This window comes from Podarcis raffonei, chromosome 16 (genome assembly GCF_027172205.1).
Source record: "Podarcis raffonei isolate rPodRaf1 chromosome 16, rPodRaf1.pri, whole genome shotgun sequence".
Taxonomy (NCBI): domain Eukaryota; kingdom Metazoa; phylum Chordata; class Lepidosauria; order Squamata; family Lacertidae; genus Podarcis; species Podarcis raffonei.
In genome coordinates this window covers 7,289,847-7,307,931 of record NC_070617.1, presented here as the reverse complement: position 1 = coordinate 7,307,931, position 18,085 = coordinate 7,289,847, and the positions used below count along the sequence as shown (strand labels likewise).

The 18,085-nt window shown below is 45.8% G+C and overlaps 2 protein-coding genes across 2 annotated transcripts in view; both read left to right on the top strand.

The window, feature by feature from the left end:
• The first annotated feature begins 593 nt into the window (after positions 1–593).
• On the top strand, positions 594–4,234 carry LOC128403718 (protein S100-A9-like). Its single transcript, XM_053368751.1, has 3 exons — positions 594–700; positions 2,271–2,434; positions 3,902–4,234. The coding sequence occupies exons 2-3, from the start codon at positions 2,294–2,296 to the stop codon at positions 4,082–4,084; spliced, it is 324 nt and encodes a 107-aa protein (XP_053224726.1). The 5' UTR covers positions 594–700; positions 2,271–2,293; the 3' UTR covers positions 4,085–4,234.
• Positions 4,235–8,725: 4,491 nt separating this feature from the next.
• Positions 8,726–18,085, top strand: part of LOC128403709 (peptidoglycan recognition protein 3-like) — a 34,596-nt gene continuing 25,236 nt past the window's right edge. The window contains exon 1 of the mRNA XM_053368735.1: positions 8,726–8,850. The gene's annotated coding sequence lies outside the window, so the exon portion shown is untranslated. The remainder of the gene's footprint in view (positions 8,851–18,085) is intronic.

The window sequence follows — 18,085 nt, the reverse complement described above, 5'->3', positions numbered from 1 at the left end:
AACGGATATGCTTTCACCTTTAGGCAATCCCACCATGCATGGAAATACCGTAAGTAACAGGAGTGGCATCCTCTCTAACAGTATGGAGAGGATCCTGGGCGAATCACTGTGAACTTTCTAGGGGGCCAAACTCCACAGATTTATTAATTTCAAAACCCATTCCTGGTTCCTTACTAAAACCGAATTGAAAGGAGGCTTCACCCAGAGTTTGCTCCATTGATCTGACTCATTTCTTGTTCCCCTTTGATATTTTAAAAAGAATCTTAAGAACCTACAAAGGACCTTCACAAGATTCCACTCTCCTCTACTTCATTATCAGATACTGTTATTTCTTTTTCCAGAAAGGAAGAGTTGCCTACTGACTGCTTTTTGTGCGGAAAAAACCAGCCGGATTTGTCGGAGTTTTACAAAGCTTTCAAAAGGATTGCCTCACAGGCTGTGCAAACAAGGTACTGGAAAATGACAGAGCCGTAGCAGGGGGGAAAAACCCTACAGCGGTGTGCAGCTGAAGGAAGAACACAGATATCTTAAGCAAGAGGTGAGTGGTGCAAGAGGGAGATGGCTTGAGAAGGATCAAAGGTTTTGCAACTAGGGTGGGTGGGAGCAGGGATTTGGACAGGGACTATAAGAAGAGGGGCTGTCACAGGGCTCACTACCACACCTTGGCTCATCCTAGCTCTCTCGTTGATCACCGACCGAGGTAAGCTGGAGAAGAACGGGAGGCCTTCTTGTGCTGCTTTCAGGTTTTAGCTTTTGCATTGGATGCTGGGTGCTAAATCTTTTTGAGGGTAGCAGCTTGGGCAGGGATGGAAAACACGTGTCTGTCTGTCTGTCTCTCTGTGGATACCAGATGCTGCTGGACACCAAACCCAGGCCTTCCCATCTCTAGATAATCCTCCCTGCAGCAATAGCAGAGAGCATGTTAGAGAGGAATATTTCTCCTAGATGGACTTGGTGACGTTGATGGGTTCTATCTTCCATCATTCCTGACCATTGGCTATGTTGGCTGGCACTGATGGGAGGTGAGCCCATCTGGAGGACACCGTACTAGCTACCCTGGCTCTAAGGCAAGTCTCCCCAACCTATTTCTCGCCAGCTGTTTGGCATTGCAACTCCCATCAGACCTAACACTGTGGCCAATGGCCAGGGATGATGGGAGCTGAAGTCCAAAATGACGGGAGGACACCTGGTTGGGTTAGGCTGTCTTAGAGCAGAGGCAGTCATTTTGGTGCTCTCCAGATGTTGCTGAACTCTGACACTCATCAACCTTGAGCATGGACCATTGACCACTGGAATTGGGAGTCTTAACAGCATCTTGAGGTTCACCAAATTGACTCTGCTTGCTCTGTGGTAGCCTTTCTCTAACCTGGCGCCATCTAACTGTTTTGGACTACAACTCCCATCTGCCCTGACATCATATCCCTTGGCCAGAGCTGATAGGAGGGAGCTGGATTCCAAAACATCTGGAGGGCAGAAAGGTTGTCCTAAAAGGATTCAGATGGACACCTAGCAGCCGGTGTGAAAAGGTTATGCTTTCCTGATTACGTTTCCTTACTAAGCTAGCATTCTCTGTATTCTCTTGTCTTGAGCAGATTCTTGGCAAGTGTAGGAGATAGTCGAAGTTAATTTTGGTGGCAGCAAAGGGGGAAGAGAGGAGTGTTAGATGCTTTGCCTCATGACCCCAAATATCTTAGCTCAGGTTTGGGAACCTGCTGCTCTCCCAAGGTTGCTGAACTAGACCTCCCATTATCCCTGCTCATCAGCCATGCTTGCTTTTGGACTCCAAAAACATCTGGAGGGAGAAGGATTCCCTACACCTGATTAGCTGATATTGGAAACTTGACACTTTCAATTTGAGAGGGTGTGTGTGGCAACAAAATGGCTGGACTTAGCTTTGGTGTGAATTCAGAAATAAGGGTGTGTCCACCAGGGGTGGCAAAACCAGGGTGTTCTCCAGATGTTGAGAGAGACAGCCCAACACCCGTGTTTTTATTTCCATTTCATTTACTACGACACCCCAAAATTTCATTATTTTAAGACAAGCCCAAAATATAAATTGCATGTCTGCATTAGAGAATTAAGCAGCTTTTAAGTAACTTAAATGAACAAGTTAAGTAATAAGATTCAAATTATGTAGGACTCTATTCCTGACTCAGTAGGCCTCCTCTTGTGTTTTTATGAGTGAAGGAGGTCTCTCATCTTCATGGCCTGACTGTGGGCTTTCTGGTGGAATCTGATAGGGTTCTTCTTATGTTCATATGTCTATCTAGGTTGCCAACCGAAAACCTTCAGAATGTCCAAGTCCAAGACTCAGATGCAAGTCCTGGCTGATCAGCTGATCGACGTCTTCCACAAGTATGCTGGGCAATCTGACACCCTTGACAAGCAGGAGTTCAAGAAGATGATCCTTGAGCAGTTTCCCGACTGCGTTGAGGTGAGGTGGAGAGCAGAAGGGCGTGGGCAACTGCCGGGCACTTAAAGCCCTAGCTGGCACATAGGCATTAAGGTGCAGGGGATGTTAAGATGGCGAGGGACTGGCGTCTCCCCAAGACAGTGTTTTGAAGCATGTTCAGATGAAAGCAAAGTTTACTTAGGGATGAGTGGATATGTCCAATTCAGTTCCCCTCATGTCCTCCTTTCCCAGTCTGAAATTCAGTTCTCCATACAGCTTTTAAAAAGTATTCTCCTGCTATCTACCAATAAACACACTTAAAAATGCATTTTTGCAGAACACACACCTTTTTTTTTTTTTTTGCAAAGCAATCTTCCCTGTTAGAATGCATTTTTCCCCACATTACTGGTTTAATGCATATACTTTTATATACTTGTACCTATTACTTGGCTGGAGAAACGCATTGCCAAATCCTGAGAACTGAGGATTTCAAGTGATGCCTGGGTTCTGAGTTGCGGACAGCTTGGGAAAGTGCTGGTTTGGTAGATTTGGCTTAAAATGTGAATTGGATCAAATTTCTCCCCCTTCCCTAAGTTTGTGTTCGTGTCTGTGTGTGTGCACACACTTGTACACACACGGCTCCATCTCTGCTCACTCATCTTGCCAAACCCTCACAGCTCCTTCCACCCCCAACAGGGAATGTGCAAAAGATAGGGGAGTTCAGGCTTACTAAACCTATAGGGTAAGCCCCTCCCCACTCCATTAAGCAGCTCACCTGGGCTGGCCTGCCATTCCTCACCCTGCAGTTTGTGTGGCCCCCTATCAGTGGCTGCTCCAAATGCGGAGCATGTCGACATTCTACATTTTGCTTTATATAGGAAGATACATATGGGGAAGTTGCAGGAGGTAGCGGGGTTCAGGACCTCTCAACCACCTCAAAACAATGCTTCTGAGAAGAGTCTGGTTTCCGGATCATGCCAAAAGCCTGTCTAGCCTAGAATCCTTTTCTCAAATACGTCTATGGGAAGGAAGCCTATAAGCAGGATGTGAGTCTGGTTCTGAGTTAAACGCCCACCGATGTTACTCTGTGTTAATTTCGTTCTGCTAATCTGAAATACAACTTCCACCCATCTCAGTAAGGTTGGTTAAAAGCCAGGGAGGATGGGATGTAGTTTGTTTTCTCCTGCCCTAGAGAGTAGGACGTGAACCAATGGCTTCAAGTTACAAGAAAGGAGATTCCGACTAAACAGAAGGAAGAACTTTTTGAGAGTGAGAGCTGTTTGACAGTGGAACGGTCGCCCTCAGAAGGTCTCCCTTGGAGGTTTTGAAGCAGATGTTGGAGGGCCAGCTGGATGCTTTAGCTGAGATTCCTGCATTGCAGGGGGTTGGACTAGATGATCCTTAGGATCCCTTCCAACTCTACAATTCTATGATTCTAGTCTAATAGTGCCAGGAGGGCCACAGTTTTGTTTTCTGATAGCAATAAACTTCTACTCTCAATCCCTGCAGTGTCCACGTAAGAAACAAGCGAAGGAACAACTCTTTAATGAGCTGGATACAAACAAGGACAACGTAGTGAATTTTGAGGAATGGACCCGCCTGGTTGGAAGATTCCTCCATTGCTCCCATGAAAAGTTCCACCAACAACATGGCGGACAGCAGCAGCAGCAGCAGCAGCCACAACAACAGTGAGAAGGAAACCCAGCAAATCCTTCAGGAGATGGTGCTCAGGGGCCTGTGGGATGACAACCTTCTTAACACCCACCCCCTCCTTCCTACATTCTCTAGCTAGGAACGGAAACTTTTGACAATAAAATAAGAAATAAATATTTCACTTCGAAATCCTCAGATGTGTCATTTCTTCCCAGCTTCGGCAAGCTGTTGTCAAATGGGCTTTTCTGCACGGTATTCAAGCTCTTCTGTGGGAGAGGACAAGAGAGTCGCATTTTCACCTACCTTATAAGTTCATTCATAGAACCATAGAGTTTGCTGGGGAAGGGATTCTATGACTCATAGAATCATAGAGTTTGCTGGGGAAGGGTCCCTATACCCAGAAGCATCCCCTGCTGTGGTGGTTGCACCTTAGGACCTGGGAGACTAGAGTTCAGATGTCCACCTAGCCATATATCTTTCTGGGTGTGACATTGGACTGTTTCACTGTCTCTCAGCTGAACCCACCATGCATGGGTGGTTGCCAGGATGGTAGATAGATGGTAGATAATTTTATTACGGTTGGAGACCAGCTTATTGTCAGGATATAACTAGGAGGGGAAGAACCATGCATGGTCACCCTGAGCTTAAGAGCCAAAGGCAGGTGGGACCAACTAATTCTAAGACTTCCCCATACTTCTCCTCTCTGCTGAGTTCCGTGGGGCTGGTGCCCATTGCAACCAATAGGGCTAGCAGCAAGTGCAGGCTAAACCAAATAATTCTAGCTTAAATCCCCAAAGTTTAAAGCCCCCAGTCTTCCTGATACCTTCTGGATGTGAACTCACATTCTCTCAGCCTAACCTGCAGCGTGTGTGTGTGTTTCTCAGGATATAACAGGGAGGGGGAGAACCACGTGTGGCCGCTTTGAGCTGTTTGGAAGGAAAAACGGGACACACATGTATTAGTAGGGAGACCAACTAAGGGCTCACCCAAACATCTAGGCTCTGTGTCGGAGCATTTCTGTTTGCCTTTTGCTCCAGTGAATCCGAGCAAACAACAATACAAGGAAAACCTGAATTGCTGTTTGTTCCAATTGAGCGTTAAAGAGCGGGTTTTCCTGGCGAAAGCTTCGGGGTGGGGGTGAGAAGCGCCCAAACACAGAGATTTAAAGTGCAGGCCCAGAAAGAGAGTGGCAAAAGATAAGTTTGGATGAGCCCTGTCTAGTTTTGTCCCCACCCTCCTCTTCCCTACTTATTCAAGAGGCAACAGTAGTGGGGTAGGAAAGCTGGGGGGGGGGGTCACACCTGTCAACCAATGTGTTTCAGATAGCACATGGGTAAAGGTAAAGGGTAAAGGGACCCCTGACCATTAGGTCCAGTCATGACCGACTCTAGGGTTGTGGCACTCATCTCGCTTTATTGGCCGAGGGAACACCATTTACCTTCCCACCAGAGTGGTACCTATTTATCTACTTGCACTTTGACGTGCTTTCGAACTGCTAGGTGGGCAGGAGCAGGGACCGAGCAATGGGAGCTCACCCCGTCGTGGGGATTCGAACTGCTGACTTTCTGATCGGCAAGTCCTAGGCTCTGTGGTTTAACCCACAGCACCACCCGCTACCCAAGCACACCGGTGGATGAGTCTAAAAAGCAGAGGACACAAATTTTCACAGCCCCTTAGCAGCCACAGTGGCTCAGTTAACTCCAGAAGTGTATACTCGATTCAGACCAAACCAAGCCTCCTAGATATATCAGACGTATATACATTGTAAACTGTAATCTGGTACCCAGAGTGTCCAAAAGGCAACTTGACTCTCACTGCATACACCTGAGAGACTACCAGGGAAACGACATTCCCGTGGTAGGCGTTGGCCGGTTTCGGATAGCCTTCAAGGATTTTTCGGGTCTGCTCCGACTGGTGGCGGTCAAAGGTCAGCGGTCAAGCCTCCTAGGGCTAGACTGGTTTGATGCCCTCGGCTTGGAAGTCACCAGCATCAACTGCATCTCTAACGCAGAGAGTGAGGGTCTGATCTTGGAAGGGTAATCTTACAGGGCAGGAACATGACTGGGGGGGTCTGTGGTTGTTATTTTCCCATAATGCCTCTGGGTCAGGGCCCAGAGGCATTATGGGGTAGTGAAAATGGCGGTAGCTGTGGCCATCTTCCCAAGCACTTCTCCTTCCCCCCCGAGCTCTGAATAAAGGAGGGTCTGCTTTGGAGCCTGCTCGGTTGGCTATGCTATGAAGTCCCTGCTTTGGGGCTTCCAAGCACCAAATCACCTAAGGTCATTTGCAACATCTGCTGATTGGCAAGTGTGGGGGGCCACCCGCCTGTCAAATTTGGCCCATGAGGCAGGAACTGATAATAATAATTATTTATTATTAAGGAACTACTCTGTTCCAAACTTAAAAATGGAAAGCGTAATGCTGGTGGTCAACAAAAGAGGTTTAAAGACTGTCTCAAGGCAAATCTAAAAAAATGCAGTATAAACACTGACAAGTGGGGAACACTGGCATGCGAGTGTTCCAGTTGGAGAACAGCCTTTACCAAAGGTGTCATGGGCTCTGAAGACACTCAAACTCAGGACGCAAGGGAGAAATGTGCTAAGAGGAAGGCACGCTGGGCAAATCCACACCGTGATCAGCTCCCTCCCGGAAATTAATGTCCCCACTGTGGAAGGACGTGTGGATCCAGAATTGGCCTCCACAGTCACTTACGGACTCATTGTTAAAACTGTGTTTATGGAAGACAATCTTACTTGGCTATGAGTGATCGCCAAATAACGATAACGATAACGGTAACGGTAACAGTAACGATATCGATAACGATATCGGTTATGATATCGGTAACGGTAACGATATAGGTAACGGTAACGGTATCAGTAACGATATCGGTAACGATAACGATAACGCTAACAGTAGATAACGATATCGGTAACGATAAAGTTAACGGTATCGATATCGATATCGATATCGACAACGGTAACGGTAACGATAACGATAATGAAACCCAATGTGACAACTGCACTTTGACACCAGGTGGCGCTGCTGTTTTTTCAGAGCATTTTCAGAGCGTATTTTATAGCTGTGTAAATGCAGCCTTCGAAGGAGGAGGTGGAAAGGCAAGCTCAGGTACTTGTTCTTTTGTTATATACTCCTTTTAGTGACGAGGGACATGGGTGGCACGTTAAACCACAGAGCCTGGGACTCCTTACCTTTCCCCATTAGTGACCAGCTTGAACGGAAATAGTTAGAGGACAGGAGGGGTCAGAAATTGCTGGTCTCTTAGCTGAGCTGACAGTCACTGAAGTCTCTCATCTTAGTCTGATGGAATGTGTGTTTTCAGAAGGCATGAGGGAAAAGCCCGTTTTACTGCTGTCTCTCCCTTTGCATTTGCTTCCAGTTTGGGCTGATATTTGGGCCAAGGAAAGGGCTTCCAGCTGCCGACTGCTTAGTCTAAAAATTGCCACCTTGTGCAATAATGAAAATCAGTTTGACAAACAAACCCGCCCAGCTTCTCTGGCCGAACCCAAGAGGACAAAGAAAAACAACCTGGGCAAAAATAAGAGGGGCAAAATCAGTTTGGGGGAATGGATGACTCCTTGCCTGGAAAACTCCTTGCTTTCCCCTTCAAAGAAAGGCGAGATAGAGGGTGGACACCATAAAGAACCTCGGGAACCGTAGTTTGCCAAGCAGGCAGAAGGTTGCTGGGAGAACCTCTTTCCCCTTACAGAGCTACAATTCCCGGACTGGTTTAACAGTCAACCCATCTTCCCATGGAACTCTGGGAGTTGCACTCTGGGAGGGGCCCAACTCTCAGCACCCTTGACAAACTACAGTTCCCAGGATTCTTTGGGGGGGGGAGGCCGTGAGTCCATAAAGGGGTATGATACTGCTTTTAATGTACAGTGCAAATGGAGACCCATTTAGCATTTGTCTAAGTGTCTTTCGCTTTTAATTAATGTCATCCTTATTTTGTCTTACTGAACCATTTCTTGTCTTTTGCATAGAGAGGCCAACAAATGTTAACAACGATGGCTGGCACCCGTCTATCTCAGGAGACAACGGAGGAGGGTGCCTTTGGGGGTGAGGTCAAGCTGTTGGAAGGTTGCAGTTCCTGCTGTGGCTGAAGAGACCTATGTGGGAGAGACATGTTTCGCTGAAGCTGGGGCAGATGAAGGCATCTGGTTGTGCTATTGCAGATGAACGATGGCATTGTCACTCTGAGCTTCTCCCAGGAGTCATTTCTCCTTTGGCCACTGCTATCGATACATGACTTGACCGCCTGTCTCCAGGCACTGCGGTCATCTGCAAGGGATTCCCAATCGGCAGGGTTGATTTTGCAAGCCTTCATGTCATGTTTGCAGACAGCGTTGGCCTGCCAATAATAATAATAATAATAATAATAATAATAATAATAATAATAATAATGACACTTGGTTTTGAATGAATGAATCTTTATTTGCATCAGCCACCAGCCTTAGCAATAAAACAACAATACAATATACAAATAAAAAGTCAATTATGTAAAATACAGTTCAGGGTTTTGGATCAATAGTCAAATAGTGGAAAAAATGACACTTGGTTCTAGCCTGGCCTTTTTCTCTCGACTCTGTGCTGGGCTGCTCTTTCTAAACTTTCCTGTTAAGAAACTGGTCGAAACTTGAGACACGTCCAGCGGCAACATCCCTCCTGTCCCTGATCGATTGCCTCCTTGCCTCTTGCAAAACGGGTTCCTCAAGATATCTTGCCTTTGCGTTTGGACACACAAGGGCTGGCAGAGAACAGCCCGTCTCCCTGGGAAGAAAGAGGTGAGGCCATGAAACTTTGTCTGAATGGGACCGTGCAGAGTTTTGAGAAAAGCACCACTTTGTGCTTATTGTCCCAAGAGCAGATGCTGTTAGGGGTTGGCTCCAGGAGTAGGGGAAGGAGACTAGGAAGGTGACTCAGGCTGATTCATGCCCTTGGTCCTTCTACCTTGGTCTTGTCTCAGCATGGGCTGGCGCCCGCTCTCTAGGGATTCAGGTGGGGTGTTTGTGTTTTCCAGCCCTGCCTGGAGAGGCCAGGGATTGAAGCTGGGCTTTTTGCAGGTGCTCTACCGGTGAGCCACAAAATACAGACCCCAGCCTTCGTAATTCTGAATGAAGAACTGATTTGCATAGGCATCTGCTGCCATACCTTAAATCAGGGGTTGGCACTTTTTTGTTTTGCCCCCTGTGGCCCCAAAGTTCCCCTTTCAGGCTGACTGGATGCAGAAGAAAGGGACCCTGCTGCAGAAATAGCAACAGGTCTTCATCCTGCCGTGACCCCAGACCACTAACTGTCACGGTCCGGTTCACGGGCAATCTAAGTCCCAGCTGGGGACGTCGGGACCGGGGGCAAGATGGTGGGGTGGGAGCAGGAATGGGAGTCCGGAAGCCAGGAGTCAGGAAGCCAAGGGTCTGAGGGTCAGGAAGCAAGGAGCCACAAAGTCAGGTGTCCGAGGATCAAGAAGTAAGGAGCCAAACGCAGCAAAGCAGGGAACGTGTTGCTGTGGCAAAGAGCCGAAGGGAAATGCTGACTTTATATCCCTTCCTGGCTCTTGCCACCAGGTGCTGTGAGTTACCAAGTGGCCTCACCTGTGCGGTCGCGCCTTGCCTCTTCAGAACAAACTTAGGAAGGCCCCAGTCCTGCAAAGGCCTATTGGTCACAGAGCCTGGCTCCTGCACGCACACCTGACACTAACCTTTTGCTCCTGCCTTAAATGAAGTGGCCGCAGTGTGAGGGGGTGCCTTCTTTGTTCCCCCCTCCCTTCTGCTGGTTTTCCAGCTTCTTCCTTTATAGCACAATCCCATCTGTATTTAATACAAATCAGGGGCTGTCATTGTGCATCTGTGCTTGATTCACAGTTGCGCTGCATGGTGGGCTTTGTAATCTTACAGCTGTTGGTGTTGTTCTTTGGAAGCCATGGTCCAGGTCTTCAGCAAAGGGCTTTTTGTGGGTTCTGTCTGGTGGTGGTGGTACGAATATAAGTGAACACAATAGAACTCCCCTGTTCAATTATTATATCGCTGAAAACTCAATTCTGGGAGGCAGACAATAAGGGCAAGGGAGCTGCTGCCTTCAGGCCCTACATGCAAGTTCCTTGGAGGCATCTGGTCAACCATGACTGGATCCCCAGCCTTTGTAGAGATGTGTGTGTGTTTGAGGTTGAATCCTGACTTGGGGGACAGGAGACGGTTGGGTGTGGAGGACCTGAATGGGGTAACTGTGCCCCTGAAGGACCAGGTGCACAGCCTGGGAGTCATTTTGGACTCACAGCTGTCCACGGAGGCGCAGCTCAATTCTGTGTCCAGGGCAGCTGTTTACCAGCTCCATCTGGTAAGCAGGATGAGACCCTACCTGCCCGCGGACTGCCTCACCAGAGTGGTGCATGCTCTAGTTATCTCTCGCTTGGATTACTGCAATGCACTCTACGTGGGGCTACCTTTGAAGGTGACCCGGAAACTACAACTAATCCAGAATGCGGCAGCTAGACTGGTGACTGGGAGTGGCCACAGAGACCACATAACACCGGTCTTGAAAGACCTACATTGGCTCCCAGTACGTTTCCGAGCACAATTCACAGTGTTGGTGCTGACATTTAAAGCCCTAAATGGCCTCGGTCCTGTATACCTGAAGGAGCATCTCCACCCCCATCGTTCTGCCCGGACACTGAGGTCCAGCTCCAAGAAGGGCCTTCTGGTGGTTCCCTCACTGCGAGAAGCCAAGTTACAGGGAACCAGGCGGAGGGCCTTCTTGGTAGTGGCACCCGCCCTATGGAACGCCCTCCCATCAGATGTCAAAGAGAAAAACAACTACCAGACCTTTAGAAGACATCTGAAGGCAGCCCTGTTTAGGGAAGCTTTTAATGTTTGATGCATTACTGTATTTTAATATTTTGTTGGAAGCTGCCCAGAGTGGCTCGGGAAGCCCAGCCAGATGGGCGGGGTATAAAAATTATTATTTTTATTGTGATCCAGCAGAGATCTTCTTATTGCCACAATTGTCCTCAGCGCTAGCTGATAATGTATGGAAGTTCTCCAGACTTGAACATCTAAATTAGCTGCAGAAGAGCTTGCTAGAGCCCACATCATGTTACTGTGTGACCTTTACAGAAGCTTACAATTACATGTGGACGCAACGGCGACAAAACATTGCATCATCAACATGCTACATAACCAGTTGAATCCCACCCCCCACCAGAACAAACCAATCCAAACATGGGTAGACAATCTGTGTCTACAATCAGGTGACTTAGAACAGCCAGTTATGTAGGGGGGAATCAGACATACTCAGATACAAGCAAACATGGGGAATTTAAAAATGCCACCATTTTTGATCCTTGCTCATTAGCACCGCACAATTTTATTCGGTGACCTTCAAGAGGACTAGTGCATTGCACACCCATAATCATCCTTGAATCCCTTGCTTGATTTGATTCTGATTTAGATTCAGCCACCTGACCGATTGACCACCTTTTGGAGCAAGCGACCTCCTCGGTGAGTATTTTTCTTTCCTATAGCCAGGGGGCTGATTCTCTTGGGATCTCTGTTTGGTGGATATTGCAAATTTTATGACATTGCAGGTGCAACTGCGTGCTCTGTGTGAGCTCTCACCCTTGACTCTTCTTGATAAACATTAGAGCATAGCAAGTATTTCTGACATAGTTTGAAAAGGCCAAAAGTGGTTAAGGAAGACATTTCTCTCTCTCTCTCCAAATAATCTTTATTAGTTTTTCAATTAGATACTCCACATACACATATTGTATTACATTTTACATTTATACTTGCTCTCTAGAGCTGACTTTCCTCCTTCCTTCTTCTGGTTTTTTATATCACATATAATTTTATCACATTATTTTCTTCGATTTTATATCTTGTTATTCATTTTCCATATTTGTCCATAGTGTATCCATAAACAAATAAGTCCTCATGTTTATACAATTCTTCTTGTCTGTCTGTATTCATTTATTTAATTCATTTCTGAATAGGAGCTCAATGATCTTAAACACAAAACAAGGTGGTCCCTTACAATTCTACAATTTGTATATGATTCTATGGTTGAGGATGATGGGATTTGGAGACCAGAGACATTATGGCCCTTTCCAAAACAGAATAATAACCAAAACACAGACACCCTTTTGCATTTGCAGTTCTCCGGATTTTGCAAAGCAGTTCTCCATCTAAACCATGCTTAAACAGACACAATCTATTCAGGGAAAGTGTCCATAGGGATGACTATATTAGCAAAAATGACATGCAGAATACATTCTATCTGGGGGAATTGCTTGCAAAAAGATGCACCGTATTAAGAACCGCACTCAAAAATGTGTTTATTAGGAGAAAGTCACACTAAAACGCTGGTGAATTTTTACGAGGATTACAAAACCCCATAGAAGCACATTTCTGCAGAAATGTAAAGAACTGATTTTAAAGTGGGGGAAAGATGAGAGACGTGAAACTGACAGATCCATCCCTACTGAGTGAATGAAGCCCAATTCGCACCATGCATTTTAAGCAGTCGTATGCCACTTTAAAGAGGCATGGCTTCCTCTACAGAATTTTGGGAACTGCAGTTTGTTAAGGGTGCTGAGAGTCACCAGGAGACCCCTTATCTCCCTCACAGAGCTACAGTTCCCAGAGTTCTCCAGGAAGAGGGATAAAGATAAAGGTAAAGGGACCCTTGACCATTAGGTCCAGTCGTGACCAACTCTGGGGTTGCAGCGCTCCTCTTGCTTTATTGGCCGAGGGAGCCGGCGTACAGCTTCCGGGTCATGTGGCCAGCAGGACTAAGCCGCTTCTAGCGAACCAGAGCAGCGCATGGAAACGCCGTTTACCTTCCCGCCGGAGCAGTACCTATTTATCTACTTGCACTTTTCATGTGCTTTTGAACTGCTAGGTTGGCAGGAGCAGGGACCGAGCAACAGGAGCTCACCCCGTCGCGGGGATTCAAACTGCAGACCTCTGCACATGCGCAAAGCTCGATTTAGTGCTTCTGTGCATGCGCCGAAACCTGGAAGTAATCCTTTCTGGTACTTCCAGGTTCGGTGTGGTGCGTAACCCGAAAACGCGCAACCTGAAGCGTCTGTAACCCGAGGTATGACTGTACTCTGAAAGAGGGCATGTCTGCCAGCTGGCATGCTAAACAGCAACATGTCCAATGGCAACATTTTTGCTGCCGATCCCTATTCTGGGCGATGGGCGAGGCTCATTCTACCTCAGAGCGAAAACTGGAGGAGTTTACAACAATGCCTTTCTTTGATCTTTGAAATGTCGGTCTTCCTGTTATAGCCACCACCCCATGGCTCCAGTTCAGCTGAGCCGTGATTCGTCCTGGAGTGGTAAAATGTCTGTACGCCTTAGTGAGTTTGGAGAACCGGGTGCCCCTCTCTCTTTCTGAAAACTTGACAGTTGTGGTCTGATTTTTCTTCTTCAATATGCACTTAGTGGAATTGTGTGGGGAGTTGATGAGTTGATATTCACTCTGGAACCCCTCTGAAATTGTGGGGCCTCTGTAGGAATATTTCTGTTGAACCTGCAAAGCAAGTGAGAGGGGACATCCTGCCATAGCAGAACAAAATAATGGCGGCGGTGGTGGTGGTGTTTATGATAGTAAGAATAGCAATAATAATTATTTATTTTTTATTATTATTTTGAAATAATTTTTTATTTGGTTTTCAAAAATATAAACATACCACAAAAACAATTCTGAATCTGTAGCAGGAACCCCCCCACCCCAATCATTCTGTTTGTACAAACTTCACACACACACACACACACTCACACACTACATACGCCACATTTCTGTTATAAATTCATAGAAAAATCAACCATACATCGGATTTGCACTGTTCCATTTTATTTTACTCCATATGACAAGGACTATCAAAGGGGGATGGCTTGGTCCTGGTCAGCCATAATCCCTTCACCATCCCAGCACATCCACAGGAGCCCTGCCCAGTTGTTATGCCAACCCTGATGGTCCTAGACAGAAGACAATCAAGATCACAAAGAACTTCCATATGGGAGTGGATTCAGCTTGGACTGGAACAAAGGACAATGATCAGATCTTCCCTCAGGGGGCAGGAAACTGCGACTACATTTTGTCTTCAGAGAATAATTCCTGGGGAGGGGGAAAGGGGGAACCAGCCAGGTGACAGGACACTCAGGTTACCACCACAACTCCTCCCTCAACCCTCCTTTCTGTAATGTACGCATGATGTTTCTGGGGGTGGGCTTGACCTAGGTGATGGGAATTTCAAAAGTTTTTATAAGACCTGGCACACCATTTTTCGGGGTCTTTCCTCTCACCTGCAAGTGAGGGGAGCACCCTGTTGCAACAGTTCAATAAAGGCCAAGCCTACAGGCTGCTGTTTTGCTCCAAGTTATCCTGGTTGGTGTCTTTACTTTTTGTCCAAGGGAGCCCTCAGATTTTTCCGGTAACAAATCCAAATGTCGAGATCACTTTGAATCGTCTGACTTCCTCCCCATCCCTTCCATGCGCCCTATTAATCCTATTTTCAACTGCATATCACTACTTCTTCAATAATAATATTTATATGCTGTCCATCTGACTGGGTTGCCCCAGCCACTCGTGGCGGCTCATGATAAAAAAATAGTAAAAACACAATACATCATCATACACAAAAAACTTCCCTGAACAGGGCTGCACCCAGAGCTCTGGAGCTGGCTACCTGGCCTGTCGCCATCTTAACCTGTAGCCCAGGTGTGCATGAAGAAGGCGAGGACATAAGAATAGGCTGCTGGATCAGGCCCATCTAGTCCAGCACCTTATTTTCAAACCTTAAAGACTTCCCTAAACAGGGCTGCCTTCAGATGTCTTCTAAAAGTCAGATAGTTGTTTATTTCCTTGACATCTGATGGAAGGGCGTCACTACCAAAAAGGCCCTCTGCCTGGTTCCCTGTAACTTCACTTCTCTCAGGGAGGGAACCGCCAGAAGGCCCTCGGTGCTGGACCTCAGCGTCTGGGCTGAACGATGTGGGTGGAGATGCTCCTTCAGGTATACTGGACTGGGGCTGTTTAGGGCAGGGGTCAGCAAACTTTTTCAACAGGGGGCCAGTCCACTGTCCCTCAGACCTTGTGGGGAGCCAGACTATATTTTTTTTTTTGAGGGGGAATTAACAAATTCCTATGCCACACAAATAATCCGGAGATGCATTTTAAATAAAAGGACACATTCTACTCATGTAAAAACACGCTGATTCCCAGACCGTCCACGGGCCAGAGTTAGAAGACGATTGGGCTGGATCCGGCCCCCGGGCCTTAGTTTGCCTACCCATGGATTAGGGCTTTAAAGGTCAGCACCAACACTGAAAGCAAACCCTGCTTGCTAATAAACTACCATACCCTCCAATATTTATCCAATGAAAATAGGGACGTTAATAATAATAATAATAATAATAATAATAATAATAATAATAATACCCTGCCCATTTGACTGGGTTGCTCCAGCCACTCTGGGCAAACTTCCAACATATATAAAAACATAATAAAACATTAAACATTAAAAGTGGTGCTGTGGGTTAAACCACAGAGCCTAGGACTTGCCGATCAGAAGGTCGGCGGTTCAAATCCCCACAATGGGGTGAGCGCCCGTTGTTCGGTCCCTGCTCCTGCCAACCTAGCAGTTCAAAAGCACGTCAAAGTGCAAGTAGATAAATAGGTACCGCTCCGGCGGGGAGGTAAACGGTGTTTCTGTGCGCTGCTCTGGTTCACCAGAAGCGGCTTAGTCATGCTGGCCACATGACCCAGAAGCTGCACGCCGGCTCCCTCGGCCAATAAAGCGAGATGAGCGCCACAACCCCAGAGTCGGTCACAACTGGACCTAATGGTCAGGGGTCCCTTTACCTTTTTATATCGGGTGGTCTTCTATTTTTTTTTATAATATTTTTTATTACGTTTCTTTCCAAATTTTATACATTACAAACAAATAAGGAGTTTACAAGAAACCATTTTTTTTTTTTTTTAACAAAAATCCCAACTTGGACTTCCCCACCCCTTCCGATTCTGCGTTCTTTATATTAACAATGTCAGCAATTTGTTACCTTATGTCATACCTTATTGTAACTTTTACATGTTATGTATCTATATTCAATGTATTATGTCACAATTTTTATACCTTTAAAATAAACGTAACATGTTCAATTTCATATTATCTCCTTTTCTCTTTTATCACTTAGTTTACTATTTACTTAATCATAATTGCTAAAGCGTATCATTTCCAAATCATGCACCGTCTTAAGATTCATACAGTTTGTAATACTTTTGCAAGTAGTCTTTAAACTTTTTCCAGTCCACCTCAATTGTTTCTACATCCAAATCTCGGATTCTGCCGGTCAGTTCAGCTATCTCCATGTAGTCCATCAACTGCATCTGCCATTCCTCCAGCGTGGGTAAATCTTGTGTCTTCCAGTTCTTTGCGATGAGTATTCTTGCTGCTGTACTAGCATACATAAACAAAGTTCTGTCCTTCTTTAACACTTTCTGGTCTACCATGCCCAACAGGAAGGCCTCTGGTTTCTTGGGAAAGGTATACCTAAATACCTTTTTCAACTCATTGTAAATCATTTCCCAGAAAGCCTTAACCTTTGGGCATGTCCACCAGAGGTGAAAGAAAGTCCCCTCTGCTTCCTTACACTTCCAACATTTATTGTCAGACAGGTGATGTATCTTAGCTAACTTGACTGGGGTCATGTACCACCGGTATATCATTTTCATAATGTTTTCCTTCAAGGCCGTACTGGCCGTGAATTTCATTCCGGTGTTCCATAACCTTTCCCAGTCTTCAAACATAATGTTGTGTCCAACATCCTGTGCCCATTTAATCATAGCAGATTTAACTGTCTCATCCTGTAAATTCCACATAAGCAGCAAGTTATACATTCTAGATAACAGCTTTGTCTTTGGTTCTAACAATTCTGTCTCTAGTTTCGACTTTTCCACCTGGAAACCAACTTTTTTGTCCATTTTGAAAACCTCTTGAATTTGAGCATAATGTAGCCAATCTCGCACCTTATTTTTTAGTTTGTCCTGGCTCTGCAACTTCCAATTGTCTCCAATTTTTTCAGTCAATTCCCAATATTTCGGCCAATAGGCCTCCATATTGGGTCTTTTTCGGGCCTTGGCCTCCACTGGTGATAGCCACCTCGGAGTTTTACTCTCTAGTAAGTCTTTATATTTCATCCAGACTGCAAAAATTGCTTTTCTGACAATGTGGCTTTTAAACAATTTATGTGCTTTAACCTTGTCGTACCATAGGTATGCGTGCCATCCAAAAGCATTATTAAAACCTTCCAGATCTAGGACATCGGTGTTTTCCAACAAAAACCAATCTTTCAGCCAGCAGAAGGCTGCAGCTTCATAATACAACCTCAAGTCCGGCAGGGCAAACCCCCCTCTTTCTTTCGAATCTGTTAATATTTTAAACTTTATTCGGGGCTTTTTGCCCTGCCAGATAAATCTAGATATATCCTTCTGCCATTTTCCAAAGCAATCCACTCTGTCCACGATCTGTAAGGTTTGAAACAAAAATAACATTTTCGGCAACACATTCATTTTTATAGCTGCAATTCTTCCCAACAAGGAAAGTTTCAATCTTGACCAAATTTCTAAATCCTTTTTAACTTCCAACCAACATTTCTCATAATTATCCTTAAATAAATTCAAATTCTTGGAGGACAAATAGATCCCAAGGTATTTCACTTTTTTAACCACATTCAGTTCTGTTTCTCTCTGAAACCCCTCTGTTTCTGTAATTGTTAAATTTTTGGTCAGAACCTTAGTTTTTTGTTTATTCAACCTAAATCCCGCCACCCGACCAAATTCAGATATAAGTTCGAGAACTCTTTTTGTACTGGATTCTGGCTCCTGCAGTGTCAAAACTAGGTCATCTGCAAAAGCTTTCAGTTTATATTGTTTCACTCCGACCTCTATCCCTTGTACCAACCGGTCCTCTCTGATCATATTCAATAGCACCTCCAGGACTGAAATAAATAACAGAGGGGA